Source organism: Ochotona princeps, chromosome 9, assembly GCF_030435755.1.
Source record: "Ochotona princeps isolate mOchPri1 chromosome 9, mOchPri1.hap1, whole genome shotgun sequence".
NCBI classification, from domain to species: Eukaryota; Metazoa; Chordata; class Mammalia; order Lagomorpha; family Ochotonidae; genus Ochotona; species Ochotona princeps.
In genome coordinates, this window is record NC_080840.1 from 45,677,762 (window position 1) to 45,696,767 (window position 19,006).

At 42.0% G+C, this 19,006-nt stretch overlaps 1 protein-coding gene across 2 annotated transcripts in view; it reads right to left on the reverse strand.

Annotated features, from left to right (window-relative positions):
• Positions 1 to 66: 66 nt before the first annotated feature.
• Positions 67 to 19,006, reverse strand: part of NSMAF (neutral sphingomyelinase activation associated factor) — an 81,296-nt gene continuing 62,356 nt past the window's right edge. Inside the window, exons 14-31 of one of the 2 annotated variants that reach the window (XM_036498407.2) lie at positions 17,802 to 17,881; positions 17,187 to 17,277; positions 17,027 to 17,090; positions 16,074 to 16,125; positions 15,860 to 15,980; positions 15,380 to 15,511; positions 14,480 to 14,522; positions 14,018 to 14,181; positions 11,120 to 11,219; positions 8,813 to 8,871; positions 5,869 to 5,936; positions 5,057 to 5,124; positions 4,556 to 4,679; positions 3,595 to 3,678; positions 2,579 to 2,729; positions 1,822 to 1,924; positions 1,598 to 1,707; positions 67 to 767 (exon numbers count right to left, since the gene is read on the reverse strand). In XM_036498407.2, the coding sequence (XP_036354300.2) occupies positions 673 to 767; positions 1,598 to 1,707; positions 1,822 to 1,924; positions 2,579 to 2,729; positions 3,595 to 3,678; positions 4,556 to 4,679; positions 5,057 to 5,124; positions 5,869 to 5,936; positions 8,813 to 8,871; positions 11,120 to 11,219; positions 14,018 to 14,181; positions 14,480 to 14,522; positions 15,380 to 15,511; positions 15,860 to 15,980; positions 16,074 to 16,125; positions 17,027 to 17,090; positions 17,187 to 17,277; positions 17,802 to 17,881 (1,709 nt within the window). In that variant the 3' untranslated portion in view covers positions 67 to 672. Of the gene's footprint in view, positions 768 to 1,597; positions 1,708 to 1,821; positions 1,925 to 2,578; positions 2,730 to 3,594; positions 3,679 to 4,555; positions 4,680 to 5,056; positions 5,125 to 5,868; positions 5,937 to 8,812; positions 8,872 to 11,119; positions 11,229 to 14,017; positions 14,182 to 14,479; positions 14,523 to 15,379; positions 15,512 to 15,859; positions 15,981 to 16,073; positions 16,126 to 17,026; positions 17,091 to 17,186; positions 17,278 to 17,801; positions 17,882 to 19,006 lie in introns of both variants that reach the window. The other variant, XM_058668648.1, reaches the window with a different exon arrangement.

Here is a 19,006-nt window from a genome sequence, read left to right on the forward strand (position 1 = left end):
GGTTTCCAAAGTACTGTAACTGTGTCCGCATCACTAAACCTGGTTTTCATCAATGCTTTTTTTAAAAAATGGAAACTTCTTTCAGTACAGAAAAATATTTTTAATGTAGAAAAGATGAGCAGTTAATAGCTTAGTGAAATACAAACTGTTCCTATATACAGTAAACTTACTGTTACAAGAACTTCTAATTCTTCCCAGGTTCTTAGAATCTGGATACAGCGTTATAGAAAGTAACCACTCCATGAAAACACACTGCTAAAAACCTCGTGGGCAGCAACTGGGGTAGATTAGGGTGACAAAATGGTGATTCAGAAGTGGCAGAGAATACGGCACATTCCCTGGCAAAGGGTAAACTGCACTGCTAGCTGATGCTTCCCCACCCGACCTGGTGTATCTGAGCTACTTTCTGCCCTGCAGTCTTGTCTTCTAACCGCTATTGCTGCCTCACAAATGTAATGTTTTCTCCTAAACACTGCCATGTTGGATCTGCCTTAGAGGATGGCAACGGATGGCTTTCAGACAAGTCATTATGATTTAGAAAGTTTAAAACCCACAAATTTTACTTGTGGTAAAACTTCTAATTTCTACCATTGTACATTCACCATTTAAAAGTTTGGTTTAAAAATACTTTTAAATAGAGTTCAACTTAATAGTCAAGAGAGGAAAAGGCACTTAATACTGCAATTTCCAGAACATAATTTGTCTGTCTTCCCCTCCTGTGATGACACTGCTGCACTGCTCGTTCATCCAGATACACGTCACAGCACCTGAGGGAGAGGACATTTTGGTTAGCAAGTCAGTTGGGAGACCCACGAAGGCAACCTTGACTGCCTTCAAAGTTCTATTACAGGTCCTTCTACATATAAATAACTGCTTGGAAAGAAATCACTTAAGTATAAATATAAAGCTAACACAAGTAAGAATTACAAAACTGAATGCACTAAAAGAGATTGGAGCTAAAAGTGCCGATTTTACTTCCTTTTCCATTGGAAGGGATCAGGTGTTAACAAGATCTACTTAGCTGACGGGAGAAAAGTATAGATAACATAGTTTGTAAGGTGTAAACATAAGAAACAGTAAAGGAATACAATGAAGTCAGATGCTTCACATTGGGAGGGAAGCAAAGCTAGAATTACAAACTGTCCTCCCAGCAGATGAGGAAGGAGGCAAGCAAATGTCACAGCACCATCTCCAGGAGATCCCATGCAGGTGAGCCTGTCACAGTTGAAGTGTCACACACACTAACACCTGCCTGGCATTCATCAGCGCACACCCCGGAGAAGGTGCTCTAGGAACAGGAGAGGGGTCAGTGTGGGACGAAGCCCTGGTTCTCATTCCAATTTATCACTTTTTTTTTTTTTTACTGCATTGTATATGTAATGTATACATATATATAGTAAATGATATATATGTGTTACATATCCTAATTGTTTCTACTGTATATGATGGCAGGTCACCTGGCCAACCATGATGTTAGAAATGTTTACTGCAATACATGTGAGGTGCTTTCTCCCTGGCCAGAGCATTTCCGAACAGAAAAGAGATTTGGGTTCAGGTTGCTAGGAATATACACTTTGACAGCTGTGAAACTGCCTACCTGTGTGGCCCTGTATTCTCTCACTGATTTTTGCTCCAAGGAGGTCCCAAACGAGCAGCTCACCAGACTGACTTCCAGATAAGACGCAATTTCCATCCCAGATAAAGCACCTGCAAGAATGATTTGGAAATCATTCTCCTAACAAAGGAATGGCCACGCTGTGCTGTCAGAGAAGCCCAAGTGCAATGATCATGAACCTGTCTAAGCATCTTCAGGTGCCGTACCTCTGGGGTTCGTCTGAGGCGATGGAGGAGATGAGCATCCCCGTCTGCACATCAATCACGTTTAGACAGCCGTCTGCTCCTGCGCTGAGGATGTGGCGGCTATCTGCAACACAGGGCGAGGCAGACATCAGCTTCAGGGCTCACTGCCGGTTACTCGGAGATGGCCCGTGCAAGACCAATGGCCACACTCCACTTTCTGTGAGCTCCTTGGATTTAAGCAGGGACTGTGCTGTCACTGAAACACTATTCTAAGACACTGAGATGATGCTTAAGGATGAGTTCATTTACATCTTAGTTAAGTTCTTGAATGAGTTGAACAATCAAAAAACAATATCCAACTTGCTGTTCTATTAGGTAGGTCCATGCATGGACTGCCAGATTCTGAAGCACCTTTCTATTGTATCTTGGCATAATGCAGTGGCAGCTAGAGCCAAAATCCTTTTATCAGCAAATAATGTTTACTTCAAAATATGGACTCAAAATTTCAATTTATCTACTATCTTCATTACAAAGGATAATAACAGGGTCGGTGTTGTAGCATGGTGATTAAACCCACTGCCTGCACTGCCATGTCCTGTATGGGTGCTGATCTGAGTCTCAGCTGCTCTGCTACCGACAGCTCCCTACGTGCCTGGGAAACCAGAAGAAGGTCCAAACACTTGGTCCCTGTGAAGCGCTCTTTCACTTCCTCTCTTTTCCCCTCCATCTCTGTCTTTCAAATAAATCATTTTTTTAAAAACAAAATGGATGTGCCTACCTGGGCTAAAAGCCGTATCACACACAGTCCCTGAATGGCAGGGAAGCTGGTGCAATATGGTGGCCGTACTGAGATCCCAAATAGTCACTGTGCCGTCTTTCGTGCCTGAAACCAGCAGTGTGTTTGCAGTGTTTAAGCTGATTGTATCTACCTAAGCAAGAAAAGAGAGAGAATTGTTCCATGTAGGTTTGCAGTGACCAGCTGTGTTCCCCTGGGAGACTGAAATATGCAATTGGAGTGGTGTGGAATAAATTACCATGCAGCATGATGGTGTAGCTAGTGCTGACATATTTCAACATTCTGTTGATGAACATTTCTTTCAACATAAAGTAACATTTTCCATATCTTTGTGGTTACAACCAGGAATGAAAATGCAAGGGCAAACAGAATATTTCAAACCAGCCTTAAAAAGCTGATCGTCTCAGAAAGATAACTGATGAACAGATTGGAGTTTGTATCCAAACTGCCCACAGCACGGCGGGACCTCACGGACCAGGGAATTCCACAAGGTCAAACTCACACACAACCTCCGTTAATTTTAAGCTTGAACTCACATTATGGGAATGGAGCCCTGTGGACCACACAGCCTGGGAGGTGGTGGTGTGACCCAGTGAGCAGAATGAGTGAGAGCTAAGTGCTTGGCCAGCATGGCATGTGTTTTTAGCCGTCTCTGCCACTGTCCTCAACTGTAGGATGGTGGCTTCCTGAGGGAAGATCCCTTGCACTTTCTGCGTCCATCATGTTGCCCTGAAGAGCTCGAGGCTACCCAAAAATTCAATGCCATGCTTGCCCTGCTAAGAAACTGATACTTGGGAAATTATTTGGATCACATAATTTTCAAGAAATGTGCAAAGAAGCAAACTAGGGAAATAAAAGGTAAGTAGACTTGGAAACCTAGAGAGCCACACCAAAGAAAAGAACTGAAGTTTGAACTACATTCTCCAGTAAGCAAAATAATATAAAGATAATACCAAAGACCACCTCCTCACTCCCACCACAGTTTCGCTGGTACTCACGCCAACATCGTGTTCCAGCTCAGCCAGCAAGTCAAACTGGTGCTTTTTGGTGCCTGGCATCTCTGCAGGAACACCAGACCACACCTAGGATAGAAAGCACTATTAACTGTTTCAGATGAAATCATTTTTTATGCATTCAGAAAAAACTGTCTTGACCAGCTTTCACTGCACAGACGGAGCTAAGCTGACAGCGCTGCAGCGCCTCCGGCCCAACCCCTGCTTCCATCACCAGCTTCCGAAGAGTCACGGTGCCCGTGTCTGCTTCCACTCCTTGCACCTGCTGCTCTAACTATGTGACTTAACTATTGTATGAACTAAAGAAATGAGTGTAGGAGCCTTGTGGTGCTTTATGCTTTGAGAATACTCAAAGGGAAGTCACTGAAGAAAATTTACTAACATTAACTATACACAATTTATCGCAAAGAATGGAGGGAAAAAAATTGAAGAACTCCAAAAGGAATTCTATTTCTTTTCCATTCTTGCTTTCTTTTTAAAAGTGCTTGTTGGAAACAGGATGATGAATACCAACAAGATTTATATAGAAAAGGTACAGCATTGTCCTATATCAACAGAATGATGAATGAGTGCATTTGTAAGTTTAAAACTGAAATATAATTTTTAAATGCTTCCTCACCTTAAGTTGACATTTTTCTGATTAATTGATCAACCACTACTTCAAATCATGTCAGACACAAAAGGTTGCTACTCTATTTTTTTTTTTTCCCAATCTGCTATGCAAACTATTCAATAACTAGGTGAATACACAGTACAGAAATTGTGATCCTATACTTAAATGCACCCATTGTGGTAAGACATACCTAATTTAAAAAAAAAAGAGGTAATAATATTCAACATCTTTATATACCATACCCTTTGTGCAACAGTGAAGTGACAACAGGCAGCTGTACAGCAGATAACATATGCACATCCAAACATCTTAAGTTAAAAATGATAAAGAAACCTTTACTGTAGAGTCCCACGATGCAGAATATAGTCTGTTGTCCTGCCAGCAAATCTTACTAACAGCATCATCATGCCCCATTAATGTGTCCTGGCATCTTCCAAATGCTATGGAATAAAAATAGCTAAAAGATAATGAGAAGTATTAAAACAGTATTCCAGCTTGATGACAAGACACTTAAACACATATTCAAGAAGTATAATACGGTTTAATTCTGCACTTACTAAAGCCAACAAGAATCACAAATGGCTTGGTTGTATTTAATTGTTGCAAATGTTTTCCATTTAAAACATAGGTTTAAAAAAAGGATTCTGGTTGGAGAAGCTACCAGATTCCAATAAACATCCAAGTACCTCAACAACATCTTCACCTTTATTCCCTTCGGAATATTGGCTTTCTTCAAACAATGACCCAGGGAAGACCCTGTCCCTCTGTATCTCACACCCACCCAGGCAGCGCTTCTGCACGTGGCCAAACAAAGCAACATGCACCAGTACATACATGTTATTATCCCAAGAAGAACTGATGACAGTGGCATCTCCTGGTAAAAGCAAGCAAGACGACAAAGCCTGAAATGCAAACGATCCCACATGAATAATTAACAACCACCACTAAGTCCCTACCAGGGCAAAGCTATCTTTTAAGTCCCAGCCCCTCAAATCAAAGCTCAAACGCTTGTTGTGATGGCCCTCTTTGTGTTTGTACAGGTTTTCTCAAACGGCTAATTCCTGATGCAGGGTTCCTTTCCACGCAAGGGAGAAATGGCCAGGTGTGTCACCACGCCTGGCCACTCCTGAAGACACCCAGGCTGTGGTGGCTTCCCTGTGCTGGGCCAGAGGCGCCCGCCTCGGTGGCCAGGGAAGTACCCTCAACAACTGGATTACAGATGTAAGAGGATACGGCAAACTTCCAAAATGCTTTAGGAAATGTCAAAAGTGTTCAGGGAAACTTAGTTTAAAAATAAAAGAAATGTGTTCCTTTAGACAATTTTTTTTCATATTAGATGTCTTCCTACAAACTCAAACATGTAAAGATATCAAAGTGGCCCATTAACACAGGATCTGACAGTTAAAACAAAAGGAAATATTTTCTACTGGGTAGTTCTTCAAGTGCATTTAAGACCAAAAATGAAAGCATAATAAATTCTTTTTCAATAAAAAAAACATTTTAAACTGAACTTATTAGTCTCTAATTAAGGCATTCTGTAGACACTACAGAAGAATAAATTTAATTATTTTGAGACATAATAACACTTTTATTATATCTCACAAAACTACATGAATTTCTATACAACACTGATTAAATGAACTCACCATATTTGAAAATGACATACTTCTTTGTAACATTTTAGATTCTTTAGAAAACATCTTCAGAGTAGAATCTGGTTAAATAAGAAAACAGACATTGGAAAGATTTCCTAAATAATACAGACATAAAAGAACAGCTGCTCTTCTTGTTCCTGTAATCCATTAGGCAGGAAAATTCTAGAGAGTTGGAATTGGATAATCTGAGGCTTTATCTGATAGCAAGACTGTATCATCTGCAACTCAGTGAAATTCATGTAAAACCCAGCAGAGACAGGGCATGCTGTAGCACACGAAAGAACTGAGGCAGATAGTTCACATCAGATAAAATTTAACCAAGAGGAAAATAACTATTTTAACTTTAAAGAAGACCTTGACAACATTAAGATTTTTTTTTTTTACACAATGAATGAACGAATAAGTAACAAGTAACAGAAGCTTTGAAGTTCTTCATAGCAGCCCCTCAACAGACAAAACTCATGGGGCAGGTGGGTGAAGTGAGGCCAGCTTGTGATGCCTGCATTCCGTACCAGAGCCAGTGCAGTGCTCACAGCTCAGCTGCGGGTTCAACTCCCTGCCAACATGACTGAGGAGCAACCAAGAATGTCTTAAGTACTCGGGTCTCTGCTACCCACGTGGGAGACTCAGATGGAGTTCCTGGCTCCTGGCTTGGGACTGACTCAATCCCAGCTTTTGCAGACATTTGGAAGTTGTCAGGCTGTCTGCTTCAAATAAATAAACCTTCAAACAATAGCGACAAAAATTACAGTGAGAGTTATTAATACAGATTCTAGGCACCGTGAAGTATGCACACTTAAACACGTGTATATCCGAGGAAGAAATGTCACTTTGGTTGACCAACAGGTCAGATACACATAGGACAAACTGGGAAAATCTAAGAAGAAACAAAAAACTTAATTTTTTAGTATCCTTGCTTGGGTAAATCCACAGAGATAATATAATGCTTAAAATGCAGGTGACATTGGATACCTCATAAAACTTGGGGCTCACCAGGTCATGGTAGCAGAAGGTGTTCAGGGATCCAACAGACAGTGCCAGACAAATTCACGTACAAACACAGGCTCTGCTGTTGTTGCTGGTACTACAAGGCTGGCCAAGGTGCTGGCAGAAATCCTGGCAGAGCCTGGTTTCCTTCCACCAGAATACCCATTCGAGTTACCCTGATGAGCTCCAGTGGCTCCTAACGGGGAACTCCCAGTTGGTCCACCTGTGAGACTTACTTCCTCTGCTTTGTGAAAATTCTGTTTTAAAAATCTGAGATAGTATTTGGCAGTCAAAGAAATGAAATGCCTCCAGTATCAAACAATGTCATTGGGTGTTAATTCTGTTCTTAAACCAGTGACTCTGATGCAGCTCAAGTATATAGTTAGATAAGACCTTTAGGTTAATGCCTCCAGAACATAACCAGTGAGGATAAAAACTTAGAATAGGCAGTGATTACCTTTGCGAAAACTGGCTACTTTATCATTGAAGCTGAAGAGCTAAGCCACCACCCTTCTCACCCTACACCTTTCAGAGCATCAGGACAGGGGCTCTGAACCTAACAGGGACAAAACATACATTAATTAACTGTATGTTATATTATAGAGTTCTAGGGAAAGCAATAGAGTATACAGCAACGGCTTATTTTTGTTTAAGGTCAAGATATTCAATTCTTTAAGACTTATTTATTTATTTGAAAAGCAGAGTCCCAGAGAGGGAGGAGGCGACAGAGAGTGAATGATAACTTGCATTTGCTGATTCATCTTTGGAACAGCTATGACAGCCAGGATGGACCTGGCTGAAGCCAGGAGCCTAGAATTCCCTCAGGATCTGCCACATGGGTTGCAGAGGGTCATCATTCACTGCCTTCCCAGACACATGAACAGCGAGGGAAATCAGAAGTGGAGTAGCTGGGACTTAACTGGCACTCCAAATGGGATGAGGGTGTTGTAACTGTCAGTTTAACCTGTTAAGTCACAATTCCTGCCTCCAGACAGCCAAATTCCAACGTATCAACTAAAATATAGTTACAAGTCCTTATCAGCTCAGCACTGCACTGCAGGGGTTGTTATAAAACATAACCATATTAATAATATCTGAATTCAATTTTGAGATGATGGGCCCGGCGGCGTGGCCTAGCGGCTGAAGTCCTCGCCTTGAAAGCCCCGGGATCCCATATGGGCGCCGGTTCTAATCCTGGCAGCTCCACTTCCCATCCAGCTCCCTGCTTGTGGCCTGGGAAAGCAGTCGAGGACGGCCCAATGCATTGGGACCCTGCACCCGCGTGGGAGACCCGGAAGAGGTTCCAGGTTCCCGGCTTCGGATCGGCGTGCATCGGCCCATTGCAGCTCACTTGGGGAGTGAATCATCGGACAGAAGATCTTCCTCTCTGTCTCTCCTCCTCTGTGTATATCTGGCTGTAATAAAAATGAATAAATCTTTTAAAAAAAACCAATTTTGAGATGACTACAATGAAAAAATTGCCCCCAAATATATATTAAATGGCATTAAATGTATATAAACAAACTGCTCTGAATTTACCTTGCCTGGAAGCAATGCTTGCAAGTATAGCCCTTGATCTGAGTAAAGAAGCCTGGACTTTGGGGCTAGCACCATGGTGTAGTATCTTAAGACTGCCTGCAGCACAGGCATCCAACTTGGGTGCCAGTTCAAGTCCTGGCAGCTCCATTTGCAACTCAGTACCCTGCTAATGGACTGGGAAAGCAGTGGAGGACAGTCTGAGTACTTAGGCTCCAGCATCCACATGGGAGAGCTGGAAGAAGTTCCAGGATGCAAGCTACTGTGGTTACTAGGGGAATGAAACCAGTAGATGAAATATCTCTGTCTCTCCTCTATTATTCTCTCTCAAAAATCTTTAAGAAAAAAAAAGCAGTCTAGATCTTTTGATAGCAGCTAAACCACTTTCTAGGCAGGAAACAGGAAACCATACCTTGTGAAGTTGTGAAGACTGAGGCCCCATTGAGAGTGACTGCTATCCCAGTGACTGTCCTGTTAAACAAAGATTCATAAATTACCATCAGCGACATCTTAGAACTCCTGCCCCATTCCCAAGTTTTCTTAATGATTTTCTTCACAATTTGTCTGCTGGGTCTGTCCCTGCACACACTTGGCCATCACCAAATGATCAACTGGTCACCTCCAATTCTTCTCTGAGTCCCTCGTGGATAGAGCAGATCCCCGTTCTCTGTCTGCTGAGCCATCACAGTCAGGACTTAGCTTTTCCTGACAACTGTAAAATGCTTCTCCTTTGAGCCCGTCTTCTTTGGCCATCATCAAACTGCCTGAACCTCTCTTTATGTGGCTTCACTTGCCTCATTGCTCGCTCTAACTCACCTCACATCTCACATCTGCTCAGTGATGAAACAGCTATCTGGCTCTAGAATGCCCTCTTAAAGGAGATAACATGGTTCATTCAAGATTATGTGTGTAAAGACTAAAGACCCATTCATGGCTTCATTTTACTGTCTCTTTCCACTTGCCATTGAGAGAAACTAAAGAAAGGCACTAATAAATGACTGGTGCAATGGCTCTCTTGGCTAATCCTCTGCTTGCAAGTACAAGTATTCCATGTGGGCACTGGTTTGTGACCAAGCTGTTCCGCTTTTCATCCAGCTCCCTGCTTGTGGGCTGGGAAAGCAATAGAAATGGTTCAAACCTTGGGACCCTGAACCCACATTGAAGACATGGAAGAGGCTCCTGGCTCCTGCCCTCAGATCAGATCAATTCAGTTCTGGTCATTGCAGTCATTTGGGAAGTAAAACAGCAGATGGAAGATACTTCTCTCTGTCTCTCCTCTCTGTAAATCTTTCCAGTAAAATGAAACAAATCTTCAATTAAGGAAGAAATAAAGAAACAAAGTGTCGCCGTCGCTCAGCAGCAGCGGCGACACTAAAAACGCCAAGTCATACTCTTGGAGGTCTGGGGAAAAACTGGCAAAAACGGCTGTGTTTAAAAACCTTTTCTCCGCTGCTCCTGTCCCCGTTTGTCTAAGCTTTCCTACCCGCTTTTTCCGCCACCCTTCCTCCCGTTTTCCTCCACTCTTCTTCCCACATTTCTTCTTGTACTCTCTGCTTCATTCCCCAGTCTCCTCGTCGCCCCCCAGTCTTCTATTGTCCATCTGTTCCAGTCGTGCCCTGTCCCCTGTCTTCGTCCGTCTGTTCAGCTTTTACCGGCTACTTTTATATTGTTTTTCCACCAATCACTTCTGCCCGTGGTCCACAGGGCTGTCTGATAGGCCAGCAATTGCAGTGGGGGAACTAGCCTATCCTGTTCACCTGCTGGCGAGAAAAATCCCGCCTCCTGGCCCTCGGCCTGCCGCCATCTTGTGACCACCTAACATACACGTGGGGTCAGCCACTCCTCACAACAAAGAAAGCAAAAAAGATAAGGAAGGAAGGAAGGAAAAAAGAAAAAGGAAGAAAGGAAGGAAGGAAGGAAACAAGAAGGAAAGAAAGGCAGGCAGGTCCCCAAAAATGAGGTGAGCCTAGCTGTTTCTGCTTAGGAGGCTGTACTCCGAGTTAGAGACAGCCATCTCAGACAGACCAGCACGTCCTAAGTTCAGGCACAACCAGAGGCCTAGTTCAGGCACAACTCTCAAAACTGCAAACAGGAGTCACAGCGGGGAGCAGGCAGCAGCCTGATTTCCAGGCCTGCACTTTCTTCCTCTTCCAGATTGCACTGGGCATGATGCATGCTGCTCAGGCCTTTCCATAAGAATACGCGAACATCCTCAGTGGCAGTGGGCAGGGGCATTCCCATCCCCTGAGGACTGGCAGCAAGCCTCATTCCTTTGAAGAACTGTTTCAGAAATTCACTTGTACTTTACAATGTTCTCCCCACCTACCTGTGTGTTCATATGTTTGTGCATTTCCATGGTTGCTACCATTTTTCAAAGCTATGCATTTCAAAGGATGCGTTACATCACAGGAAGAACTCATCACCTGAGAGAGATGTGTGAGGGCTCTCCCAAGGCTTCACACCGTCAGGGTCTGAGAGGTATAAAACCACCTGTCGCCAGCAGATTCCCTGTGGCATTCCAGAGCGGTGAGTTCCCACATATCATTCTGGGCTCAACTTGCCTTTGTTACACAGTCTCAAAGGCAGAATTCTGCAGATGTTGTGGGCCGTTAAAAAGCAATGAAGACAACCCAGAAACACATCTCCCCATAGACTCAGCTTAGAAGTATCCAATCCCATGCGAGACCACCTGGCTGCTGGGAAGCACAGAGACACTTACTCTTTGTGCAGCTTGTGCTGCTCCTGCAACTGTAGTTTGGCAATGTTACTCCAGGCCAGTGTCTTGCTTTCTTCGGTCAAGTCTTCGAAAGATTCTTCACCTGGAGACACTATATTAGATCACTGAGCCAACTAAATTGCTAACACAACCATGTCAGATAACACTGTCTACTTATAAAAAACCAAACAAAACAGCCAAGAAAAAAAAAGCCCCATTAAAATATGACTGCTTTCTCCATAATGCTAAGGGAAATGAGCCAATCCCAAAAGGTTAAATACCACATGTTTGCCTTAATTTAAGATGATATGATGTTATGTATAACATGTTATGTTTTGAATGTTATATGTTGTGTATAAACTAAAATTGAAGTATAGGTGAGGTGGTCACAGAAGGTGGCTGGGAACCCGCATTTACTTTTAACATATTGGTTACTCATTACTGTGTCAATTAATTCCATAATGATGTAAATTTTTGCTGATGGTATGTTGGAGCTTTCAATTGACTGGGATGATACTCTGCTGGCTCTGTCATCAGACCAGAGAGGGTATACCTAAGAAGCCGTTGAACTTGACGGGACAATAAGATGCTGGACTCTATGTTTGGTATACGCTTGCAATGGGGAAATCTCAACTGAACTTGAGCTGTGGTTATGCAACAAGGTGGAGGAATCCACCATGGTGGGAGGGTTTGGGGAGGGGTGGGGAGAACCCAAGTATCTATGTAACTGTGTCACATAATACAAGGTAATTACTGAAGTTAAATAATAAATAATTAAAAAAAAATATGACTGCTTTCAATTTTGCCTGTCGGGCAGCTCCATGTTAGTTAAGGGAAAAAATAGTACAGTTGGCCTGGCATGGTAACCTAGTGGCTAAAGTCCTTGCCTTGCATGCACCAGCATCCCATATGGGCATCAGTTCTAATCCTGGAGGCCCCATTTCCCATCCAGTTCCCTGCTTGCGGCCTGGGAAAGCAGTCAAGGATGGCCCAAAGCCTGGGGATCCTGCACCTGCGTGGGAGACCCAGAAGAGGCTCCTGGCTCCTGGCTTTGGATCAGCACAGCTCTGACCATTACGGCCACTTGGGAAGTGAACCAGCAGGCGGAAGATCTTTCTCTGTCTCTCTTTCTCTGTAAATCCAACTTTCCAATAAAAATAAACATATAAATCTTAAAAAGGAAATCACCCCTTGTTAGATTTCAAAAAAAAATCGTGCATGGAAAGCATTAAAACTATATTTGTATCCTGTAGTATTTGTATGTTTTTATCAATGTTTGCAGTTTTCATGTGGCTGCTAACCTCCAAATGTCAGGCAATGTGAAACGACCTAACCATTTCCTGGCCAGAAATGTTTGCAAAACCCGGTAGTTTTGATTTTGTGGTGGAGAAGGTAGAGATGAAATCACTTACTCCAGTGTTTCTGCACAGGATAAGCTAGCTAATCCTTTTGCTGTGGCTTTAAGGACAAATCACCCTTTGTGAACAATCACATGAGAGTGGTTAGGGCCTGGTGACTAAGCAGAGCAGGGTCTGAAACTGCATCACAAGATGATCCCATGAATGCAGCACATTCTCTTAAAGCAGCACTCCTGGCGGCCCTGCGCCGCAGAGCTTCAGGCAGCTAATCACCCACGCCTGACAGGGTGCTCAGCTTTGTTTGCCTAACAAGCTAGATGTGCTTGGCACTGGCAGCAGAACTAGAGACAAGAGGGAATTAAGTAAGTTTGTTCCCAACGTTCCAGAGTCCCACACTTCCATGAGGCTGTGGGTGGGAGCTGTTTTATGTGAAATGGAAAACGTGGCTCACTGCATGGGGCTGTGTGTTATCTGCCTCCCTTCTGAGTGCCAGATGCAAGAACTGGGCCAAACCCATTGTAGTACGTTATATATGTCTGGCACAGAACACATACACTTGTTCTCCAAATGCTTGTCAAGAGTTGCATATGAAAACACAGTGATTTGAATTAACCTAGACTTGAGTGCAGAGGTAGAGGAAGTCAGTGGTGGAAGAGAAAGGCGGGCAGTGACGGTTAATGCAATCACAGCTGGGACTTGAAGCAAGAAAAGGCGGGCATCACATACACATGTCAGGAGCCATGTACTGTAGCCACACTGAAGCCATTTTGAATATAGACCTATGGGACAGTGGAAAACTCCTGGTTGGCTAGATGCTTGGGAAACAGGCTATGAAACTAATCACACGCTTCGCTTCAATTGTTTCTAGCAACTGTTTCAGAATGCGATTTATGCTGTACCTGCCAACATCTTGTACCTACACTATTGTTGATATGCTGGTTACTATTGTTGATATGCTGGTTACTATTGTTGATATGGTGGCTGCTCAAGAACAATCGGTCTTGAGACCATGGCTTGCGTCCCAGTTTCTCCTTCCCTCCCTGAGCCTTAGTTACTGAAGAATATAAAAACCCTCAGTTGAAATCAATAAACTGACACTTGATCAGACCTACTGTCTTGCTGTCCATTCTTTGTGTCTTTTGTCCAGTCATTCTCTCCTAGGTGGCTGCGACCCCCGTTGACTGTCCTGCTGGTCGGGACACACACACACGCACACACACAGGAAAGCAAGGGAACACACATACATACACCACAGGCAAGCAAGGGAACACACACACACCACAGGAAAGCAAGAGAACACACACACACACACACACACACTCTCAAGTCTTATCCATTTTAAAGTGCCAGAAAATATAAGCTATTTGACTTCCTTTAAATCGGTTAAGCAAAAATGCTTGTTTGGGGAGAACAGCAGTGAAGCAGTAAAATCCAAGCATGCCTCAGCAGCACAACAGCACTCGAGTTTCCTTGTTTTCAGAAGCCTCATCATGGCAACAGAGAAGCATGCAGTGCCCGCAAGCATTCTCCCCACACAACTCACCCGGGGAATCTGCTGCAGGAGCACTGTAACTGGAGGTCTGAGACAAACTTTTAAACTTCGGCGTGATCCTCCGAGGGTGGGGTGTCACAAACAGCTGCTTTGGTGTCTGTCCAAATTCCAAGATTTGGGTGAGCATGGCCACTTTCTCATCAGGATCCTCAATGCTTTGGGATGGAATAAATAGCATGTGGTGAATTACCAGGAAGCACACGTTCAAATGATGCCGATCAACAAGAGAGGTGAGCTCTAATGCTAACAGCGACTAGGGGCCAGCAACTACTGCTCATATCTTATGTATTTAAATCTCTGAGGCTCACTCAGTAGCTAACAGGATGAGAAAAGCAAGATAAAACATATTTTAAAAGTGCCGTATCTTAACGTTCTGACATAACTACAATAATGATTCAGGTAGAGATGTATTCCATAATTTAAGTTCAAAATGTGTGGTAAATGTGAAAGTACCTGTTCAGGTTGACGCCTCCTTCATAGGTCAGGGGATGAAACACTGGAAGAGACATAGTGAGGCACTGTTGAAGGATGCGCTATTTCGTTAAACGCTCTGCTAAGAACTGAAATAACTCAACCAAAAACCTACAATTGGGTTCAAAGTAATGAATTTTCCCTTTGCAAAGCAGACCAATATACAACTTGAATGAATTTCAACTTGAATTACGATATTCTGATGAACAGAAATCTAACTGGCAGGTTCTATAGCCCAGGCCTGAGTGTATTTCTCAATCAGCATTAATAAGCCACAGTACCACTCTGTTCTAGCAGTGAGAAGTCAGGTCTGACTTTCCAGCTCGAGCTGCTGGACACCGACACTGTGCCTCTGGCAGGAGAGAAGCAGTGAGCTGAAGATGAGTTATGCTCCTGCTGTTCTCCTTCTGTTCAACCAGAAACTCTGGAGCCCGTTACAAGAATTCACATCACTGTCCATCATATGTAGACTGAGTTTTAACTGAAAGGATTGAATAACATGGAGAACGCAGTTAACCTTCCATAACCAGGTGACTGCATTGTGGAACCAATTGAAGGGAAAAAAAAAAAAACCTAACAAACCATTATTCCTCAAGCAAGAGACTCAAGTCACTACCTGGCCTCACAGGGCATTATAAGGAACTTAATGCTGATGTGAAGTATATGGGAGGATTAGTGAGGGGTGATAAGCAAACACTGAGCCACTTTCCATAAGGGACTTGAGCCTAAGTGGACTTTTCCACCTGTATGGGTCCTCGAACCAATTCCCCAGGCAGTCCAAGTAATGGTACCCAGGCTAAAATGAGAAGACATCAGAGAAAGGGCTCTTGGAACCTCGGAAATGGTGTTGCTCCTTCCTCCTCAGTTACTGACGTGACATACCATTGTGGGCTTCAACAGCGTCGCTCCCCTTCTGCTTGTAGCCAAATATGAGATCAATCCATTCATGGAGGTGCTCAGACACATAACTGCTCTCCAGTGCCTCTTTGCTCTTCTGCAGGAAGTCCTCAGGACCTAGCAGGTTAGAATCAATTAAAACATCACATAGTCTCCATTGCTTTTGCTCCCATTTGTTAACCCATATACAGATAAAAATTCTACTGTAGACCGGAGGTGTAGATACTTCTCAATGAGGCTTTGTGTGTGTGTGTGTGTGTGTGTGTGTGTGTGTATGAAATACAAGCTTTTTAAAGAAAAAAAAGGCAAGAATAATTCTCACATTCAGGTATCCAAAATACACATTTCAGATTTGTAACAGGATTCTCATTTACACAAAGAATTACATTGTTAACATTTAAGCAATAAATTAACAAAATGGAAACAGCACTACCTGGTGTACAATACCTTCACAGTGGTACTCACTTGTGGCCCAAGGGGGAAGTTTCACATCATCAACCAACTGCCCTCCTTGCCTCTTGCCCAAATCTAACTTCAAGCTATTGACTAAAAAGCTGACATCATCACCATAGAATTCTGGAATCAACTGAAAGTTGAAGAGGGGGAAAACAGCAACAAATGTTTAAAACAGAATCCATAACGCAAGGATATAAGCTTCATTCATTCATTCATTTCTTACCTCTTTAAAATCTGTTGCACCATCCAAACAGTTTTTCCAAGTTTCTGCAATACTAAGTAAAAAAAAACAAAAAAAACCAAAAAACAGTTGTATATAAGTCTGAGTTACGAAACATTTGTCAGCAATGTATCCTATGCACTGGTCTGCTTTTCTGTCCTCTGGCTGCATTCACTCAGTGTTGACATTCGTTCATCATTCTCTCAACATTCACTTGAGGATGCCCCTTTAGCAGGAAAAAAAATCAAGCCTGAGGAATTCACATAATTTCTCTGAAATAACAGAGTGAATGTGGAATCTGTGTCTCCACCATCAGCCACCACATCCCCACAGTCTAGTCTAATAGACAAAAGGAGACATGTACCTAAACACTAGAAAATCTGTTATTTTATCAGTTCATTTCATAAGAAATTGTAAACAGATGCATGTAGAGCCCATAAAAAGATTGGAAAGACAGACCCCAAATGAACAATTATTACTAGTATAATGGAATCCCAAATGAACATTCCTTTTTTTTTAATGTTTCTGACTTTTTTGTAAGAAAACATTGCTTTTACAATAGAAAAAGGTAAAGCTACTTAAACACTCACAGGAAGCTTTATATAAACCACATCACAATAATAAAATGCTGGAATTGATCTAAATGTCTAATATTAAATAAAATTACTTGAAATAAATTATAACATATGTAAGAATGTAATAAAACAATGTTTTATAAATGTCAGTTTCAAATAATTTCTAACTATATGGAAAACACAACATGTAATGTTTAAGCTATGAGAAGCAGAGCAAAAATTTTACTTAAAATACGCTTTCACATTTATACACATACACATGTACAACACATGTCTAGAAAAATCCTGAAAATCTATACTTCTGTTTATATCTAATTTTTTGAGGTATATTGTTTACACAGAATCAGACAGGGTTAAAAATAGCGAGGCATTCTATCAAACCTGTTGAACATTCTATCCGCATTATCAAATCTTCCATTCTGTAGGCACAGCATATACTCAGGGGCTAGAGGCAAAAGAATCACAGTTACAAGGGATCACAGCAACATTTAAGAATCCAAGTGGAGTCAAGTGTTGAGTAAGGTAACAACAAAGAGCTTACCAATCCTAACAAGGTAAAAAAGCACGTAACTTGGGGAAGAGTAATGACTTCCGTACATGAACTTTGGCCCAGGCATTTCTTGGTATCGTGTCTACAACAAAGGGTAGAGAAAAGCATACCGACTGTTGATGATAAAATAAGACATGCCTCAAGCAATAACCTAAAAGAAATCATGGCATAGATACCTACATTTCTTAATTGCTCTCTTTGATTAAAAAAAAAAGGAGAAGAAAAGAGGGAAGGAAAATCTGTAACTGAAGGACAATACTGTAGAAAGTATTTTGGGTTCCTAGTAACCTACTTTGGCAAACCTGTTGGGACTGGATTCAACAGAACTGATTTTATGCATCCCTGCAGCTTACCACTGAGCACTTTGGTGAAAATAATTCTATGAACGGGTGAAACATGTCTCCTTTTCCCAAACTATTGACAAAAGAAGCAACTGTCTGTGAGCAGTTGAAGTCACGGTGGAGAAAACAGTAGTAAAAACCACTTCCAGGCTGCTTAGTGAGTTCTCTCCCCTAAGCCTTAGGGCAGCACGTTCTGATGCCTCTCCACCCACACAAACCACGGCTCTGCTGGAATCAGGAAACCACGGAGCTGTGAGATACACACCAGCAGCCTCTCCAGCCGCTCCTTGTTGAGCGCCCCCACTGGCTTGCTCAGGTCTCGGAAGGTTCCTGGATTCGACAAATCTATAAGTTAAAAAATATATATATACATAATTTCAGTTTCTGGTCACAAGCATTATCTTCCTGAGCTGATTCAAACATATACACGTACTGATATAGTTCTTAAAACTAAGATAAATCCAGAAAAATTATATACAAAGAAATGTTTAAAATTTTCGGAAATTCTTGCTAAGTGTACTATCTCTAATAAAACAATGAGCTGAATATTTTAAAAAGACCTTCAGATTTTTAAAAATGTTTGAAGTAAAATAACAAACAGCAACAACTTGCAGAAAGTCATTATTCTTCTACTAAGATGTACTTTCTAAGATTACAATATAGTGAATACTATTATTCTGTGATATTAGCATAATTTGAGAACTGGGATCTGAATATTATCAGAAACATAAATTCTTATATTCCGGAAAAGTCTGTTATCTGTTGAAGAATGAGTATCCAGCTTGGTAAACTGTCACAAGAACTAATCATTCACTGTAAGATTTGAAAATATTGCAAAATTTAATTAAAGAATGATCACATTTCTGCTAAAAATCATTTGAGAGAGAGAAAAAATATACTACAAAACAAAAATGGGGCCCAGCGGCGTGGCCTAGTGGCTAAAGTCCTCACCCTGAACGCCCCGGGATCCCATATGGGCGCCGGTTCTAATCCCGGCAGCTCCACTTCCCATCCAGCTCCCTGCTTGTGGCCTGGGAAAGCAGGCCTTGGCACCCTGCACTCTCATGGGAGACCTGGAGGAGGCTCCTGGCTCCTGACTTCGGATCAGCGCTGCACCACTGCAGTCACTTGGGGAGTGAATCTTGGAACAGAAGATCTTCCTCTCTGTCTTTCCTCCTCTATGTATATCTGACTTTCCAATAAAAATAAATAAATCTTTAAACAAATGGGTACTTCTCAATATTATAATTATGAATGGTTTATGTCCTCCATGGAATAAATAAAAAATAAATTATAATGAAATTATCTATTTGTGTAACCATATTTTAAATACAAATTTAAAATAAAACAGCATAATTTTCAGTGAGAAATGAATATTTTAAAACATAACATTTACAGAAAACAAGGGATTGAAATTATGCACATATTTCAGCATGCATTTCTTCATGAAATTTGGAAATACACATAAAT